Source organism: Oncorhynchus nerka, linkage group LG13, assembly GCF_034236695.1.
Source record: "Oncorhynchus nerka isolate Pitt River linkage group LG13, Oner_Uvic_2.0, whole genome shotgun sequence".
Lineage (NCBI taxonomy): Eukaryota > Metazoa > Chordata > Actinopteri > Salmoniformes > Salmonidae > Oncorhynchus > Oncorhynchus nerka.
In genome coordinates, this window is record NC_088408.1 from 71,262,588 (window position 1) to 71,282,478 (window position 19,891).

General features: G+C 44.3%; 1 protein-coding gene across 5 annotated transcripts in view; it reads right to left on the reverse strand.

Moving 5' to 3' along the window:
• Positions 1-415: 415 nt before the first annotated feature.
• Positions 416-19,891, reverse strand: part of LOC115140039 (PDZ and LIM domain protein 2-like) — a 61,411-nt gene continuing 41,935 nt past the window's right edge. For 4 of the 5 annotated variants that reach the window (XM_029678062.2, XM_029678065.2, XM_029678063.1 and 1 more), the window contains 4 exons: positions 9,747-9,865; positions 2,633-2,781; positions 1,863-1,977; positions 416-1,595 (listed from right to left, as the gene is read on the reverse strand). In XM_029678062.2, coding sequence (XP_029533922.1) covers positions 1,397-1,595; positions 1,863-1,977; positions 2,633-2,781; positions 9,747-9,865 — 582 coding nt within the window. In that variant the 3' untranslated portion in view covers positions 416-1,396. The remainder of the gene's footprint in view (positions 1,596-1,862; positions 1,978-2,632; positions 2,782-9,746; positions 9,866-19,891) is intronic. The other variant, XM_029678064.2, reaches the window with a different exon arrangement.

Genomic DNA, 19,891 nt, shown 5'->3' on the forward strand with positions numbered 1-19,891 from the left:
CACAGGTGTGTCAAGTGGGCTTGATGTCCTTTGGGTGGTGGACCATTCTTGATACACATGGGAAACTGAGCATGAAAATCCCAGCAGTGTTGCAGTTCTTGACACACACAAATCGGTGGGCCTGGCCCCTACTACCATGCCCCGTTCAAAGACACTTAAATCTTTTGTATTTCCCATTCACTCTCTGAATGGCACACATACGGTCTCAACTGTCAAGGCTTCAACATCCTTCTTTAACCAGTTTCCTCCCCTTCATCTGATTGAAGTGGATTTAACAAGTGACATCAATAAGGGATCATAGCTTTCACCTGGATTCAACAGGTTAGTCTATGCCATGCCTGCTCTAGGTGTTCTTAATGTTTGTATACTCAGTGTATGCATTATATATATATGTATAAAAAAAAAAGAGCAACCGTAATTTGATGTGTTTTTATTAACTGTGACATGAAAATAACATTCTAGTGTTGCTCTCTGGGTGCTGCTGTGAAGAAACAGAATATACAGTAATAGCATCAGCAAACCTCTTCACACTAAAAAAGATATACAAGTCATGCAACCCTGTGCCCACGCATGCCTTCAGACGTCCTATAATATGGTACTGTATATTGTTCTATCAAAGAAACATTTACAAAACATTTTAATTATATATCACATGTATCTTTATATTCCCCTATCCAACAAAAAGCAATAAGAAAGCAAGTAAGTATTTTATCATTCCAACTAAATTGCAAAAGGAAAACAAACAGGCTTCTGGCTGGAGAGATGAATCCACTAAAACATTTCAATAGTGAAACCAGTAGCAGGGGAAATGGCAGCAATTCAGGCACTTATTAAACCATCACTTCAAAAGGAATTATCAGAACTCTTGCTCAAGTTGAACACACACAAACTTTGATGTAGATGAAATGACCCCCTTTGTAGTTTGTCTTGTTTTTCAGACACCATGTAATTCAAATGAAGAGTTGGTTTCCATTCTTCTGAATGGGTCAGCAGGAGATTCAATGTGATTTAAAGGATTAAATGTTACGCTCCATCATTGATCTGATCCATACAACAGCAGGAAACCAGTCCTGTTGTGTAATAGGTTGGTGTGAATGTGGCAGGCGTAACCTACTAAGTGGTCTGAATAAGATACAGCTGTACATTAGAGCTAACAATGACCCTAAACCAGGAGGGCCTGGGAAAACAATGTTCCATCCAAATCTCATCCAATTACAGGAAAGGTAAGTAGCTGAATGCTAGAACTGCAGAGTATAGTTAAATGCTATAGAAATGCTGTAACATCTGAAGCTCCCACTCCTGTTCCCTAGCCCATGGTCTATCGCTGTGAGTCAGTAAGAGGTGGGGTGCCAGCCCTCAGAGGTCCAGGGGAGGGGAAGCTTGGTGTCACGGAGCCTCAGTGGCGGGGCGAGATGGTGGCACGTGGGGTAGTGCCCAGGCCCTGGTAATTCTCGTGGGCATGCTTCTCACAGAACATCTCCTCTCCCACCCAGAAGTGACCTCGCATCTTCAGGTTGAGACCGCACTCTGGTGTAGAACAGGTGTAGCACTCTGGGTGGCGGAAGCGGTCGTCCATGATGCGCACCGCCTGTGTACTGCAGACAGATGGACACAGTCATAAACGAAAACATTGTTTCGGAACCTTTTAATCTTTCTACATTATGTACACAAACACTACGGTAAGGCTCGTTAATTCAGCTCCTCTGTGTTTATGAGGAACATCCTGCACCGTAGGGCAAGTTATCATTGTCAGAGCTTGTATTCGTCAGTTGCTTATTAATCTGTTACGCAATGACACTTCTAGTTACTCCTGTGGACAGAGAAAACATATCACAACAGGTGTCGTGTCATTATGGACTTACACAATGCTGATGCCACACTTCTCACAGGTGTGGTACTTGGGGACTCCACCCCCGGGAGATGTTGGTTTTGGGGGGGTGGTTTTGGGGGAGAGCCCTGGGAACCGCACAGCTGCCTCTGCATAAAACAACAAAGTAGAGCACAGTCAGTCAGAGCAAATAGCAGATGGATTCACACACACACACACACACACACACACACACACACACACACACACACACACAGGGAATCAAGGCAGAGTTATGCCTCTGTCAGCCTGGTTATCACATCACTTTTTCTTCTTTACTGCCTTGTGTCAGGTCTGTGCATCCGGTAGGAGACACTGCTTGTCTGAACACCACTTTATGACCCGGTGTGAACAGTGTCCACACACTGGTCGTTATCGCTTCATAAAACTCTTATTACCAGCTCGCTTGTTTTCTTTGCCAGTCCTCTAAGCAAAGTAAAAACAACACTCACACTGCTCTCCATCAAAAACAATTCGCTAAGTCAGCTCTGGGCCAGGTTATGGCCAGATATATCTATCGATATCAAATAACCGTCTTAGTAGCCAGACAGAATAAAAGTTTGATGAAACAATTCAGTAAATGACCTCTATCCACCTCAGAGTTGACATCCCGTAGACCCATCAAATTGGTCTCAAACGGGACGGAGATGAAAGCAAAACACTTATGGCTCCAGTCCGTCCCACACAGCTGTTTATTACAACAGAAATGCAGCCTGACACAGAGGCCGAGTGATGACGAGTGCGTTTATGGGAAGCTCTGCTCACCCTTCTCATCGGCCTCCAGAACCTCCTGCAGCATGCGGAAGGTGTTGGACTGTCGAGGAGCCGTGCGAGACTCCTTGTTCTCCTGGATCATCTTGTAGACTTCTGAATCCCGGTCAAACCTCTGCATGGTAAAGTCAGAGCTGGAACTGCTGTGGGAGAGAAAGAGGGGATGTAGCCATTACCGATTACGTAACCACTCCAATAGATTATTCAGCCAATCCATATCTATGTACGCTCCATGTACAATCTGTCACATCTATGTAGCTACATATGTACATTCCGTGTATATGTTTAAGGTACATTGTGGAGGATGTATGTGTGGTTGGTTTGAGATAATCCAGAGGGTTGTTCCATGTCATTTCAGCAAGCCATGGACACCCGCCATCGTTAGCACCTGGATGTAGGATGGGACATACACCTAACAACTTCAATGACTAATTTCTCTGAACGGGGGGGGGGGGGGACATAGCATAGGATTAAGAAACAATACTGCCAGCAGCTGCTACATACAACTTGGCAGACAGAGAACTGATACTATATACTCATTGTTGAGTGTGTGGGTGGCTTTTGACCACTCCCTTGGACTCATGTCTTACTCAGTGTTAGAAATAAAAAGTTCGGTCCAAATCAGATGTTAGGTACTATATTTACTGAATATGAATCCTATTATTAAAAATAGCACATTTGGATGCACTCAATAAGCTTAACTTCAGAGATCCAATTATATATTTTTAAAAAAGTTGCAGGAATGCTAATCTTATTTGTTTTTAAAATAAATGATTTCAGAACAATCTGAGCTGGTGGATGTCGAAATCCTCTTTCTTGTGCTTTTTGAGTTGGAACAACCCCAGAGGAAATTAAGCCAGTGGCAGCAGTCAGCTTTGTGACTGACCTTCAAGCCAAAAGTCTACATTGCATACTGCAGGCAAGTTGCCAAACCAGCCTCTAATCTCACCCTACACACTCACAACGGAGCTGTATCACCTTCCTATCTGCGTACAGCACGACCTGCTGAAGACATAATAATTTAGAAGATGCCATGATATCAACTAACTAGCATACATTATTGGTGCAGTGTTTGGGTATTGAGGTGAGGGCATTCCAGCGAATGGCTGACTTTAGAAAGCCAATGTTATTTCAAGTAAAGTAGCACTGTGGCTAAACCTTTCCTGATACCCACCACCACAGCAGCCATGTTTGGCCAAATAAAAGTGGGGAATCCTGCTGTTTGACTGCAGACATTTCTGGATGAAAAAATAATATATATATATTTTTTTTTAATCACAGAGATGTGATATTTCTATCATGTACCACTATCCCTCCCTCTCACACAATCACTATATTTATAAGCCACTAGAGCCAAATGGACCACCTTTTAGATTTGAAGCAAGAGAACAATTCATGGTGTGACTACTTTGGACCAATAAGAGTGCTTGTGGTGGGAAATAGCCTACAGAGAGTTGACACCTCAGGGTAGTTTCTCTGATGCCTAGCTAATTAGCAGATTAGCAGCAGCACAGTAGCACTGCACTTACAGGTTTATGAGCAGCACATTCTTAGCTACTGGGGTGGTGGAACGGAAAAGTGGTTCACTTTATTATTCATGCCATAGTAACTGTGTGTGGTTGCAATTGTTATCTTTGTCGCCGCCTGTCAACTGAGAAAAAAAAAGAAATGGTACGAAAGATGACAGTAAAATGTAAACACGGACACACACACACACACACACACACACACACACACACACCCACCCCCATACAATGCTCTAGTCAACATTGTTTGCCTGGAGGGAGCCTTTCAGTCAGTCAGGTTGTGTGAAAAGTGAAAACCGGTCAGACAGACCTTCAAGTCCCCAGGTGCGGTGTGTTGCCATTCACCTGCAGCCAATTGAGCAGAACATCCCTGCTAAGCTGTCAGTAGATGTCAACCAACACACATCAGCTGGATCTAGCACTCTGTTCTCATATGCCAGGTTACAGTGTGTCTGCCAAAATATTGACCATATAACTTTCTCCTATGCTGGTCAAATCTATGAAAATACCATGTGAATGATAATTTTTTTCCATGGCTAAGACTGTTTGGGGCACTATCAAGATTGAGAGATTATTTCATAGCATTTAATGTACGTGTGTGGACTGCAGTTTGTGCCTGCCTTTCATCAGCATTTGGAACTTAGGTCCCAGTGACGTAACATGGCTGAAACAGGAGAAGGCAAAACAACGAGACAATAAATCTCCAAGTGAACCCAATGCTCAGACCTTTTACATCACAGAACATGGTTCAAATTTAAAACAGACTCCCAAAACACACCCTCCAAGTCCAACTCATGCTACACTCCACCCTGCTCAAACCATTTCACTTATTATTGACATCACATCTTCAAACCAATGGAAATACTGGGTCAAATGTACTAAGAGCACAAATGAATAGCACGTCCGAACAGCGAATGGCAAAATACAATATAGAGGGAGATCAGTTACATAAATAGCCATAACTTGAGGAAAGTGGAAACATGCCTAATCTATATCATAATTTATGTATGCATACTGATACTCCTGAAAATAATTTTGTCAGCTAGCTTTCATGTAGTACTGCAAGTTTTCACAACAGTTTGAATGTATTTAAGAAACCGCTCTAGAAATGGGTTCATGGAAAAAGCCACCTTTTCATGTTTCCACAGCCACAGAGATATCCTGATTACAGGCTGGTAAAGAATCCTCAGTCAAAACAGATGCTGTCAGCTCCAACAGCATTCTCCAAAGTGAGAACAATAAGAGCGTTGGTGTTGTTTACCATTGCTTCCTATCATTTAAAAACACATACTAAATCAAAGCCAGTGTTCCCTAAACTCATGACCAAATACAATAAAAGTCAGACAACTCACCTCAGAAACAATGAGGGAACAAAGAGAGGAGAATTCCTTTACAGCTAGCCAATCTTTGCTTTCGGATAAACAGTTGTTCCTGGCTGCACGCCTATCTATCCTAAGCTGTGGTAACCCAGCAAGCAAAGGCACACATCTTTATCTACATCAGACCAGACACAGGAGAAGAGCGAGTTTCGGACTAAAAGCTGTGCCTTTTGACTGCCACTCATTGGACTGGAGAGAAAAAAAAGAGTCGTTTCAGGGGGTGTCTCTAAGCCTGTGATTGGCTGAGTGGGAGGGGGTGGGGGGAGGCTTGGTGTGTAGGCTGGGGACTACAGAGTGGGGGGCCAATTAGGGGAGGAAGTGAAATAAGACATTTGGGGGGATAATAGTAAGAGCTGGGTCTGATGCTTAAATCAGTTTTACCCAATTTTTTACCAGCTTGTCACATGTGCAACCAGGAAAAAAATAAAAATAAATCCTAGACCACCTTTACTCCACACACAGATGTATACAAAGCTCTCCCCCACCCTCCATTTAGCAAATCTGACCATTATATCCTCCTGATTCCTGCTTACAAGCAAAAACTAAAGCAGGAAGTACCAGTGACTAGCTCAATACGGAAGTGGTCAGATGATGCAGATGCTACACTACAGGACTGTTTTGCTAGCACAGACTGGAATATGTTCCGGGATTCATCCAATGGCATTGAAGATGACACCACCTCAGTCATCGGCTTCATCAATAAGTGCATCGATGACGTCGTCCCCAGTGACTGTAAGTACATATCCCAACCAGAAGCCATGGATTACAGACAATATCCGCATAGAGCTAAAGGCTAGAGCTGCCGCCTTCAAGGAGCCGGAGACTAATCCGGACGCTTATAAGAAATCCCACTATTCCCTCAGACGAACCATCAAACAAGCAAAGTGTCAATACAGGATTAAGATTGAATCCTACTATACCGGCTCTGACGTCAGTCAGATGTGGTAGGGCTTGAAAACTATTACTGACTACAAAAGGGAAACCCAGACGCGAGTTGGCCAGTGTCGCAAGCCTACCAGACGAGCTAAATACCTTATGCTCGCGTCGAGACAAGCAACACTGAAGTACGCACGAGAGCACCAGCTGTTCTGGATGACTGTGTGAAAACGCTCTTGGTAACCATTGTGAACAAAATCTTTAAACGGGTCAACGTTCACAAAGCCGCTGGGCCAGACGGATTACCAGGACGTGTACTCAAAGCATGTGTGGACAAACTGTCAAGTGTCTTCAGACATTTTCAACCTCTCCCTGGCAGAGTCTGTAATACCTACATGTTTCAAGCAGACCACCATAGTCCCTGTGCCCAAGGAAGCGAAGGTAACCTGCCTAAATGATTACCGACCCGTGGCACTCACGTCCGTAGCCATGAAGTGCTTTGAAAGGCTGGTCATGGCTCACATCAACAGCATCCTCCCGGACACCCTAGACCCACTCCAATTCGCATACCACCCCAAAAGATCCACAGATGACGCAATCTCAATCGCTCTCCACACTGCCCTTTCTCACCTGGACAAAAGGAACACCTATGTGAGAATGCTGCTCATTGAACGCTGAGCTGTAGTCAACACCATAGTGCCCACGAAGCTCATCACTAAGCGAAGGATTCTGGGACTAAACACCTTCCTCTGCAACTGGATCCTGGACTTCCTGACAGGCTGCCCCCAGGTGGTAAGAGTAGGCAACAACACATCTGCCACACTGATCCTTAACACTGGGGCTCCTCAGGGGTGTGTACATAGTCCCCTGCTGTCCTCCCTGTTCACCCACGAATGCGAGGCCAAACACGACTCCAACACCATCATTAAGTTTGGTGACGACACAACATTGGTAGGCCTGATCACCGACAACGATAAGATGGCCTATAGGGAGGAGTACAGAGAACTGGCAGTGTGGTGCCAGGACAACAACCTCTCCATCAATGTGAGCAAGACAAAAAGGAGCTGATCGTGGACTACAGGAAAAGGCGTGCCGAACAGGCCCCCATTATCATCGACGGGACTGTAGTGGAGCGGGTCGAGAGTTAGGTTCCTTGGTGTCCACATCACCAACAAACTATCATGGTCCAAACATACCAAGACAGTCGTGAATAGGTCACAACAAAACCTTTTCCCCCTCAGGTGACTGAAAAGATTTGGCATGGGTCCCCAGATTGTCAAAAGGTTCTACAGGTGCACCATCGAGAGCATCCTTACCGGTTGCATCACTGCCTGGTATGGCAACTGCTCAACATCTGACCGTAAGGCGCTACAGAGGGTAGTGCGAATGGCCCAGTATATCACTGGGGCCAAGCTCCCTGCTATCCAGGACCTATATAATAGGCGGTGTCAGAGGAAAGCTCATAAAATTGTCAGAGACTCCAGCCACCCAAGTTAGACGGTTTTCACTGCTACCGCACAGCAAGCAGTACCGGAGTGCCAAGTCTAGGACCAAAAGGCTCCTCACCAGCTTCTACCCCCAAGCCATAAGACTGCTGAACAATTCATAAAAATCACCACTGAACAATTTACATTGACCCCCCCCCCCTTGGTACACTACTGCTACTCGCTGTGTTTGTTACCTATGCATAGTCACTTCACCCCCACCTACATGTCCAGATTACCTCAACTAGCCTGTACCCCCGCACGCTGACTCGGTACCGGTGCCCCCTGTGTATAGCCACGTTATTGTTTCTTTTTATTTGAGTCTAGTTGGTAAATCTTTTCTTCTTCTTGAACTGCACTGTTTGTTAAGGGCTTGTAAAGTAAGCATTTCACAGTAAAGTCTACACTTGTGGTATTCGGCGCATGTGACAAATAGTTTGATTTGATTGATATCCTGTCACATTACAGGGCCTGCCGGAGTAGCCAGAGGAAATAAGCCAAAGTAAACCCTAGCAGAATAGAAAGGTTCCTAAAGAACTGCACACAGACACGCTCCAACCTCTCCAGGAGTAGGGAACAATGAGTATGGCTAAAACAGATGACCTGAGAGGTTCTTAGGAACAGTTGAACCGGTTTGAAGAATCTCTACTTTCCTCTAGCTGGTCTTCTTCACTGTTGAGTAAATAGCACTGTGGGAGCAATGACTCTCAGCGTAAGGTACAATCTAAACCTGAATATGATAAAGTCAGGGTTATTTCACAGATGAATCCTCCAACACACATTGAAAGAGTCCGACTTGTAGTGCCAAGACAGCATTTGCTGCAAATATCAGCCACATCTTTTGTGGTTTGCTACAGTGAGGGAAAAAATATTTGATCCCCTGCTGATTTTTGTACATTTTCCAACTGACAAAGAAATTATCAATCTATAATTTTAAAATGGTAGGTTTATTTGAACAGTGAGACAGAAAAACAACAACAAAAATCCAGATAAACGCATGTCAATAATGTTATAAATTGATTAGCATTTTAATGAGGGAAATAAGTATTTGACCACATCTCAATCAGAAAGATTTCTGGCTCCCAGGTGTCTTTTATACAGGTAACAAAATGAGATTAGGAGCACACTCTTAAAGGGAGTGCTCCTAATCTCAGCTTGTTACCTGTACAAAAGACACCTGTCCAGAGAAGCAATCAATCAGAATCCAAACTCTCAACCATGGCCAAGACCAAAGAGCTCTCCAAGGATGTCAGGGACAAGATTGTAGACCTACACAAGGCTGGAATGGGCAACAAAACCATCACCAAGCAGCTTGGTGAGAAGGTGGCAACAGTTGGTGCGATTAGCCTGGGGCTCTGGGGCTCCATGCAAGATCTCACCTCGTGGAGTTGCAATGATCATGAGAACGGTGAGGAAATCAGCCCAGAACTACACAGGAGGATCTTGTCAATGATCTCAAGGCAGCTGGGACCAAAGTCACCAAGAAAACAATTGGTAACACACTACGCCGTGAAGGACAAATCCTGCAGCGCATTTTTGACATGCGTTTTTCTGTATTTTTTTGTTGTTATTCTGTCTCTCACTGTTCAAATAAACCTACCATTAAAATATAGACTTATCATTTCTTTGTCAGTGGGCAAACGTACAAAATCAGCAGAGGATCAAACACTTTTTTGCCCTCACTAAGTGCAGTCTTACGTTTTTTTTTACATGTTCCACTGAATTGCTATAGGAGTTTGATTTACCCGTAGCCGTAATTATTTCTAGTTCGACAGAGTTGTTAAATGTGTAGTGTACCCCATGGTAGATCGCTAGGAGCGGATGGGTGAGAGACGGTCCTTACCTGCGCCTGGGGGAGACAGACAGCTCGCAGTCGACAGGGCTGTTGGGCGAGTAGCATCCTGGAGGGGTGGGCGTTCGACTGGACACAGAGTTACTCCTGAAGTCTGAAGAGGAGAACTCCTGGGGAGACAGAGCGAGATTAATAGGATGTCAGACTGGTCCGATGTTCAGCCAAACCACCTGTAGATGCTGAAACCCAGACATATACACTGCTCAAAAAAATAAAGGGAACACTTAAACAACAATGTAACTCCAAGTCAATCACACTTCTGTGAAATCAAACTGTCCACTTAGGAAGCAACACTGATTGACAATAAATTTCACATGCTGTTGTGCAAATGGAATAGACAACAGGTGGAAATTATAGGCAATTAGCAAGACACCCCCAATAAAGGAGTGGTTCTGCAGGTGGTGACCACAGACCACTTCTCAGTTCCTATGCTTCCTGACTGATGTTTTGGTCACTTTTGAATTCTGGGGGTGCTTTCACTCTAGTGGTAGCATGAGACTGAGTCTACAACCCACACAGGTGGCTCAGGTAGTGCAGCTCAACCAGGATCAATGCGAGCTGTGGCAAGAAGATTTGCTGTGTGTCAGCGTAGTGTCCAGAGCATGGAGGCGCTACCAGGAGACAGGCCAGTACATCAGGAGACGTGGAGGAGGCCTTAGGAGGGCAACAACCCAGCGGCAGGACCGCTACCTCCGCCTTTGTGCAAGGAGAAGCAGGAGGAGCACTGCCAGAGCACTGCAAAATGACCTCCAGCAGGCCACAAATGTGCATGTGTCTGCTCAAACGGTCAGAAACAGACTCCATGGGGGTGGTATGAGGGCCCAACGTCCACAGGTGGGGGTTGTGCTTTACAGCCCAACACTGTGCAGGACGTTTGGCATTTGCCAGAAAACACCAAGATTGGCAAATTCGCCACTGGCGCCCTGTGCTCTTCACAGATGAAAGCAGGTTCACACTGAGCACATGTGACAGACGTGACAGTCTGGAGACGCCGTGGAGAACGTTCTTCTGCCTGCAACATCCTCCAGCATGACCGGTTTTGGTGGTGGGTCAGTCATGGTGTGGGGTGGCATTTCTTTGGGGGAGGGGGGCCGCACAGCCCTCCATGTGCTCGCCAGAGGTAGCCTGACTGCCATTAGGTACCGAGACGAGATCCTTAGACCCCTTGTGAGACCATATGCTGGTGCGGTTGGCCCTGGGTTCCTCCTAATGCAAGACAATGCTAGACCTCATGTGGCTGGGGTGTGTGAGCAGTTCCTTCAAGAGGAAGGCATTGATGCTATGGACTGGCCCGCCCGTTCCCCAGACCTGAATCCAATTGAGCACATCTGGGACATCATGTCTCGCTCCATCCACCAACGCAAGGTTTACCAGACTGTCCAGGTGTTGGCGGATGCTTTAGTCCAGGTCTGGGAGGAGATCCCTCAGGAGACCATCCGCCACCTCATCAGGAGCATGCCCAGGCGTTGCAGGGAGGTCATACAGGCACGTAGAGGCCACACACACTACTGAGCCTCATTTTGACTTGTTTTAAGGACATTACATCAAAGTTGGATCAGCCTGTAGTGTGGTTTTCCACTTTAATTTTGAGTGGGACTCCAAATCCAGACCTCCATGGGTTGACAAATTTGATTTCCATTGATAATTTGTGTGATTATGTTGTCAGCACATTCAACTATGTAAAGATAAAAGTATTTAATAAGAATATTTCATTCATTCAGATCTTGGATGTGTTATTTTAGTGTTCCCTTTATTTTTTTGAGCAGTGTACTTTATAGAGTAGAATGAGTTTACAGAGTTGTGCAATCTGACGAGACCATGAGAAAGAACCATGTGATGGAATATCGCCATAAAGCAGTCAGATAAAAAAAAAGAGCTATGTTCATTCGAATGCCAGGAATTGTATTAATGTTTGCGTCATCAAGGGCATTGAAGAGAATGTTGTAAACTGAGAAAGCACCAGCATAACTCAAAAGAGAGAGAGAAAAAAAAGAGCTGGACACATGAATAGGGCCAGTCAAGGTCACATACGGAGAGCTCTATATGAACAGGTGACAGAAACTACCTTTTCAGGTGGGCACCCTAAGAGCATTCAGAAAGAAATGTCTTGTGTGGAACAGTCAAATCAAATGAACATTTATTGATTGCGTACACAGATTAGCAGATGTTATCGCAGTATTACAATAATACCTAGCAAAACAAAAAACACATTATCCAAAAAGTAAAAAGAAGGAAATATCAGAATGAGCAAGAGTCCGGAATATACAGTCCCCTCTAATTATTGGGACAGTAAAGCATTTTTTCTTCTTTTGGTTCTGCCCATCAAAAATGTGGATTTGAAATCAAACAATGACTATGACGTTAAAGTGCAGACTGTCAGCTTTAATTGGATGGTATTTTCATCCATATCAAGTGAAACATACAGTAGTCCCCCACATTTTAGACGAGCAAAAGTATTGGGACAAATTCACATACATGTGTATTAAAGTAGTCAAACGTTTAGTATTTGGTCACATATTCACAGCACACAAGGACCACATCAAGTTTGTGACTCTATAAACTTGTGTTTCAGATTATTTTCTGCCCAATAGAAATTAAATGGTAAATCATGTGTTATTTTGGAGTCACTTTAAATCGTAAACATCTCTACATGAATGTTGATGCTACCATGATCACAAATAATCCTGAATGAATCGTGAATAATATTGAGTGAGAAAGTTAAACACACACGTATCATACCCCCCTCCAAAAGGTTAACCTCTGCTGTTATTAAAAAGGTGAGAGGTTACCATGTCTTGGGGGTGTGATTTGTGTCTAACTTTCTCACTCGTTATTCCCAATTCATTCAGGATTATCCGTAATCAAGGTAGCATCCACAATGTAGAAGTGTTTAACACAAATTATATTCTTATTTACAATAAAAGTGACTCCAAAATGACATGCATTATTCACAAAATATTCTGAAACAACCAAAACAATGAGCAAATGCATCCAACAAATTTGTAGTCAAAGTTTGATTTCTAAACGGTTCACCCGATATAGATGAAAACACCCTCAAATGAAAAGCGGTCAGTCTGCACTTAACCCCATAGTCATTTTTTAAAATTTCAAATCCAAACTTGGAGTAATAATTATGGAGGGCACTGTATGTATGTATGTATGTATGTATGTATGTATGTATGTATGTATGTATGTATGTATGTATGTATGTATGTATGTATGTATGTATGTATGTATGTATGCATGCATGTATGCATGTATGTGTGTATGTATGTGCACACACACACAGTGGGGCAAAAAAAGTATTTAGTCAGCCACCAATTGTGCAAGTTCTCCCACTTAAAAAGATGAGGCCTGTAATTTTCATCATAGGTACACTTCAACTATGACAGACAAAAATGAGGAAAAAAATCCAGAAAATCACATTGTTGGATTTTTAATGAATTTTTTTGCAAATTATAGTGGAAAATAAGTATTTGGTCAATAATAAAAGTTTCTCAATACTTTGTTATATACCCTTTGTTGGCAATGACAGAGGTCAAACGTTTTCTGTAAGTCTTCACAAGGTTTTCATTTCACACACTGTTGCTGGTATTTTGGTTTTCTATGGGGTTGAGATCTGGAGACTGGCTAGGCCACTCCAGGACCTTGAAATGCTTCTTACGAAGCCACTCCTTCGTTGCCCGGGTGGTGTGTTTGGGATCATTGTCATGCTGAAAGACCCAGCCACGTTTCATGTTCAATGCCCTTGCTGATGGAAGAAGGTTTTCACTCAAAATCTCACGATACATGGTCCCATTCATTCTTTCCTACACAAGGATCAGTTGTCCTGGTCCCTTTGCAGAAAAACAGCCCCAAAGCATGATGCTTCCACCCCCATGCTTCACAGTAGGTATGGTGTTCTTTGGATGCAACTCAGCATTCTTTGTCCTCCAATCACAACGAGTTGAGTTTTTACCAAAAAGAACATCTGAACATATGACATTCTCCCAATCTTCTTCTGGATCATCCAAATGCTCTCTAGCAAACTTCAGACGAGCCTGGACATGTACTGGCTTAAGCAGGGGGTCACGTCTGGCACTGCAGGATTTGAGTCCCTGGCGGCGTAGTGTGTTACTGATGGTAGGCTTTGTTACTTTGGTTCCAGCTCTCTGCAGGTCATTCACTAGGTCCCCTCGTGTGGTTCTGGGATTTTTGCTCACCATTCTTGTGATCATTTTGACCCCACGGGGTAAGATCTTGCGTGGAGCCCCGTGGTCTTATTTGTCTTCCATTTCCTAATAATTGCTCCCACAGTTGATTTCTTCAAACCAAGCTGCTTACCTATTGCAGATTCAGTCTTCCCAGCCTGGTGCAGGTCTACCATTTTGTTTCTGGTGTCCTTTGACAGCTCTTTGGTCTTGGCCATAGTGGAGTTTGGAGTGTGACTGTTTGAGGTTGTGGACAGGTCTATTTTATACTGATAACAAGTTCAAACCGGTGCCATTAATACTGATAACAAGTTCAATCAGGTGCCATTAATACTGATAACAAGTTCAATCAGGTGCCATTAATACAGGTAACGAGTGGAGGACAGAGGAGCCTCTTAAAGAAGAAGTTACAGGTCTGTGAGAGCCAGAAATCTTGCTTGTTCGTAGGTGACCAAATACTTATTTTCCACCATAATTTGCAAATAAATTCATTAAAAATCCTACAATGTGATTTTCTGGATTTTTTCCCCTCATTTTGTCTGTCATAGTTGAAGTGTACCTATGATGAAAATTACAGGCCTCTCATCTTTTTAAGTGGGAGAACTTGCACAATTGGTGGCTGACTAAATACTTTTTTGCCCCACTGTGTGTGTATATATATATATATATATAAAAAATGGTGTGTAAAGAAAAGGTGTACAGCAGTAGTTATATAGGAAGGATAAGCCATGACTAGAATACAGTATATACATAAGTGGGCAAAACAGTATGTAAAGTTACCAGTGTTTAATGACTATGTACGGTGCATTCGGAAAGTATTCAGACCCCTCGACTTGTTCCACGTTGTTACGTTACAGCCTTATTCTAAAATGGATTAAATTGTGCCCCCCACCCCTCAATCTACACACAATACCCCATAATGAGATGCAAAAACAGGTTTCTAGAAATGTTTGCAGAAATACCTTATTTACATAAGTATTCAGACCCTTTGCTACGAGACTGGAAATTGAGTTCAGGTGCATCCTGTTTCCATTGATCATCCTTGAGCTGATTCTACAACTTGATTGGAGTCCACCTGTGGTAAATTAAAATTGATTGGACATGATTTGGAAAGGCACACACCTGTCTGTATAAGGTCACACAGTTGAAAGTGCATGTCAGAGCAAAAACCAAGCCATGAGGTCGAAGAACTGTCCGTAGAGCTTAGACAGGATTGTGTCGCGGCACAGATCTGGGGAAGGGTAGCAAAACAATTCTGCAGCATTGAAGGTACCCAAGAACATAGTGCCCTCCATCATTCTTAAATGGAAGAAGTATGGAACTACCAAGACTCTCCCTAGAGCTGGCCGCCCGGCCAAACTGAGCAATCAGGGAAGAAGGGCAGAGGTCAGGGAGGTGACAAAGAACCCAATGGTCACTCTGACAGAGCTCCAGAGTTCCTCTGTGGAGATGGGAGAAACTTCCAGAAGAACAACCATCTCTGCAGCACTCCACCAATCAGGCCTTAACGGTAGAGTGGTCGGATGGAAGCCAATCCTCAATAAAAAGCACATGACAGCCCACTTGTAGTTTGACAAAAAGGCACGTAAAAGGTCTCTTAGCCCATGAAACCAAGATTGAACTATTAGGCCTGAATGCCAAACGTCAGATCTGGATGAAACCTGGCACCATCCCTATGGTGAATCATGGTGGTGGCAGCGTCATCCTGTGGGGATGTTTTTCAGCGGCAGGGACTGGGAGACTAGTCGGAAAAGATGAACAGAGCAAAGTACAGAGAGATCCTTGATGAAGTCCTGAGTGCTCTCGAGCAGGTTCTCAGACTGGGGCAAAGGTTCACCTAACAGGACAATGACCCTAAGCACACAGCCAAGATGACGCAGGAGTGGCTTCAGGACAAGTCTCTAAACGTCCATGAGTGGCCCAGCCAGAGCCCGGACTTGAACCCAATCGAACATCTCGAGAGACCTGAAAATAGCTGTGCAGCGATGCTCCCTGTCCAACCTAAGAGCTTAAGAGGATCTGTAGAGAAGAATGGGAGAAACTCCCAAAATACAGGTGTGCCAAGCTTGCAGCTTGTAGACTCAAGGCTGTGATCGCTGCCAAAGGTGCTTCAAAAAAGTACTGAGTAAAGGGTCTGAATACTTATGTAAATGAAAAAAAGCATTTTTTACTTTGCCATTATGGGGTATTGTGTGTAGATTGATAAGGGGGAAAAACTATTGAATCCATTTTAGAATAAGGCTGTAACGTAACAAAATGTGGAATTGCACTGTAGATAGGGCAGCAGTCTCTAAGGTGCAGAGTAGAGTATCGGGGAGTAGCTGGCTAGTGACAGTGTCTATGGTTCAAGGCAGGATATTGGGTGAAGGCCAGCTAGTGGTGAATGTTTAACAGTCTGATGGCCTGGAGATAAACGGCCTCTATCGGTCTCTCTGTCCCAGCTTTGTTGCACCTGTACCGTCTCCACCTCCTAGATGGCAACAGGATGTGGCTCGGGTGGCTGAGGTCCTTGTGACACCGGGAGCTGTAGAGGTCCTGGAGGGCAGGCAGTGTGATCCCAGTGAAGCGTTGGGCTGACCGCGTCACCCTCTGGAGAGCCCTGTGGTTGCGGACGGTGCAATTGCCATACCAGGTGGTGCTACAGCCCGACAGGATGCTCTCAATGGTGCAGCTATAGAAGTTCATGACGGTCTTAGAGGCAAAGACAAATTTCTTCAGCCTCCTGAGGATGAAGAGGCACTGTTGCCGTCAAGGACGTTGACGCTTTAGTTGCAGAACTGGGATTTATATTAGCTCTATTCATTTTGTTCTACAGTATCTAATGTTTCACTCTACTGAATACACATCCCAGATGTTGAGAATAGAAAACACACACCTATAAGCCTTCACTTCCTAAATATGTAGAGTTACGACCGTACAAACTCAAACATCTCCCAACAGCAGGAGTGTGTTTTTCCCCTCCACTATGATTCTGGTGCCCATAGCAAAGGCTTGTCCCAGTCATCATGACTGGTGCTAATACATGCTCTGATTTGTCATGGTTTTAATCCTGCTCCTCCCATATTGCAGGTTTCTATGGAGTGATCATGAGACACACCCAGCATTCCTGTCCTCTTACTAACTGCTCCCTCCTAATCAATATCACATTTATCTCCCAGCCCTAACTCCATGTGTAGGCTGCCTGCGTCAACCTTGTTAGCTCTTGATTGCTATTTATATCTCAGCTGGGACTCAGCCCCCAGGCCTGATGACAGAGATGCTGTTTGCATGGGAGCAGATGTTTGGCTTTGGCTCCCTTGTTCGTTTGAAGAGAAGGGGAGAGCCAACATATACTTCCATCATGGACCCCAGATGTCCGACAGTTCACACAATTAGGCATGGCAGTTATGAACCATTATATTCGGACGGGAAAGAGAAAATGCCAAACTTCATCACCTTTATTTACCTGGGAGTCAATGGTTTACTGACAATGCTTCCTACTTGAATTACCTAACTGCTCACATGAGAAGCTACTGCTTCTATTTGACCCCAAGAGGGAGCTAGAGTAACATTGGTGACAGCCAAGCAGTAGAGCCCTAGAGATCCTGACGCCATGGGACTGATTGGATATATAAAAAATATATTAAAAAACAACATTGGTAAAAAACAACATTAGAAACGCCTGCTTTTTCCATAACAGACTGGCCACGTGAAAGCTATGCGCCGTTATTGATGTCACTTGTTAAATCCACTTCAAAATCAGTGTAGATGAAGGGGAGGAGACAGGTTGAAGGATTTTTAAGTCTTGAGACAATTGATACACGGATTGTGTGTGTGTGCCATTCAGAGAAGGAATGGGCAAAACAAAATATTTAAGTGCCTTGGAACAGAGTATGGTAGTAGGGGCCAGGCGCACTGGTTTGAGTGTCAAGAACTGCAACGCTGCTGGGTTTCACGCTCAACAGTTTCCTGTGTGTATCAAAAATGGTCCACCACCCAAAGGACATCCTCCCAACTTGACACAACCATGTGAAGCACTGGAGTCAACAATGGCCAGCATCCCTGTAGAATGCTTGACACCTTGTAGAGTCCATGCCCAGATGAATTGAGGCTGTACTGAAGGCAAAATAGGAGTGCAACTCAATATTAGGAAGGTATTCCTTATGTTTTGTACACGCAGTGTGTGTGTGTGCATGCATGCGTTTGTGCGTGTGTTTGGTATGCACATGTACGCAAGTTTAAGGGTTTCCTGTGTGGTGTCGGTGTGTGTTCGTAGTGAATTTGACCCCAGGGACATGGGGCACGCAGAACACAGGGCACACCTGGTCCACTTCTGAGCAACTCATAACTCAGCCCAGACACTTTTACTGTCAGGAATCCCAACAAACTAATATACTTTATTATAAAGCTATGCACTGCATCTAACTATGACCACCTGAGATCCTATTCTAAGCAGCTTTCAGAAACACACAAAATATTTATTTTCTATGGGGTATTTAGCTAAATAAAAAGAGTGAAATGAAGATTGAAAAGCATAAGCTACAAAAAAAGATTGAGCATTAAAAGAAATAGCAGTTTAGAAAGGCAGCTGAATGAAGAAAAAAAAGAGATACTTCAACAGACTGAAGTCATTACAAAACACACGGCTGATGTTATTGTGGTTCAATGACTACTGTATTGTATACAGTTGGAGTGAACAGCAGGTATGAATAAGATGGCTTTACAAAAACTTTCCTAACCAGTATTATCTGTAGTTTTATGATGCGACTCCCTGTCCAGATTCGTCATCAGCTGGCATCAATGCCCTCAGAAGCCAATCCCAGGAAAAGCTGCGTCTCCACCCCACTCCAAACCACCCCACCTCCCAGCCCCAGAAAAGGCCTGGGGCTGACTGAGGCATGGGCACTGGTGGAGCCAGGAACTGTCTCCATAACCAACAGCACCCGCTTCCAATTCAGCAGCTCTTTGAACAATGGCTCTGCTCTCAAACGGTCCAGCTTTTCCTTTTCCAGGGCTTGGGTAGATCACTGCTCAATGCCAGGAAGCTTTTACCAGCAACGATCAGTGTTCACTCCCTCCATATCATCTTTGAATAAGTGCAGAAACCCTCTCCCTTCTCCTGCTATTAGCTACAGAAGTCAAGATGTCAGTCTTGTGACAAACATTTCCTATGGAAATACTTTCTAATGGCTACATGTCATCTCAGGACAACTTTTTATAAACCTTGCTAATGAAGTAGTAAGAGTCCAAATCTAAGATGGTTGCATCTTTCAGAACATCTGAACACCAATGAAGTCTTCTGTCAGCATCAGCAAACAACTGAAGGCATGTTTTCAGAGACACGTTTTAGCCAGCCCAGTGATTGAGTGCTTTAATCACAGCTGTGATCTGAGGCCAGAGGGGAATTAAAGGAATTATGAAAAAAAGTTCAACAAAAGCAACAAACAGACAGCTGTGATTGAGTTGACCTTAGATGGGCTCAGCAGCTTGGTCGGGAGAAGCAGTGGAGTTTGGGCATCAACACGTTTCTATTATCCTCTGTGCTCCTGACCTTTAACAAAAGCAGCCATGGCATCTCGAATGGCAGCGATGCCCCCTGTGGATGCCCCCAGGGGAGGCCACTCACTGGCAGAGGGGCACCGCCAGCCGGGCACAATGGCTGTGTCTTGGAGAAGGTGAATGGTGTTGGGAATGTTGAGAAGGAGGGGAACATAGAATCAACAGGCAATTAGTATTGGTTCCTCTGACTGGCTGGTTGACTGGCTGGCAGGGGAGGAGGCCTTCCCAGGCCTGGCCCCGGATCACCAGAGACCACCGCTGTCTGCCTGTTGCACAAAGCCTGGGTGTGCACAGGACAAATAACACTTCAAAGCCAACTCTGAAGTTAAAGGCCCAGTGCAGTCAACAATGTGATTTTCCTGTGTTTTATATACATTTACACACTGAGGTTGGAATGATACTGTGAAA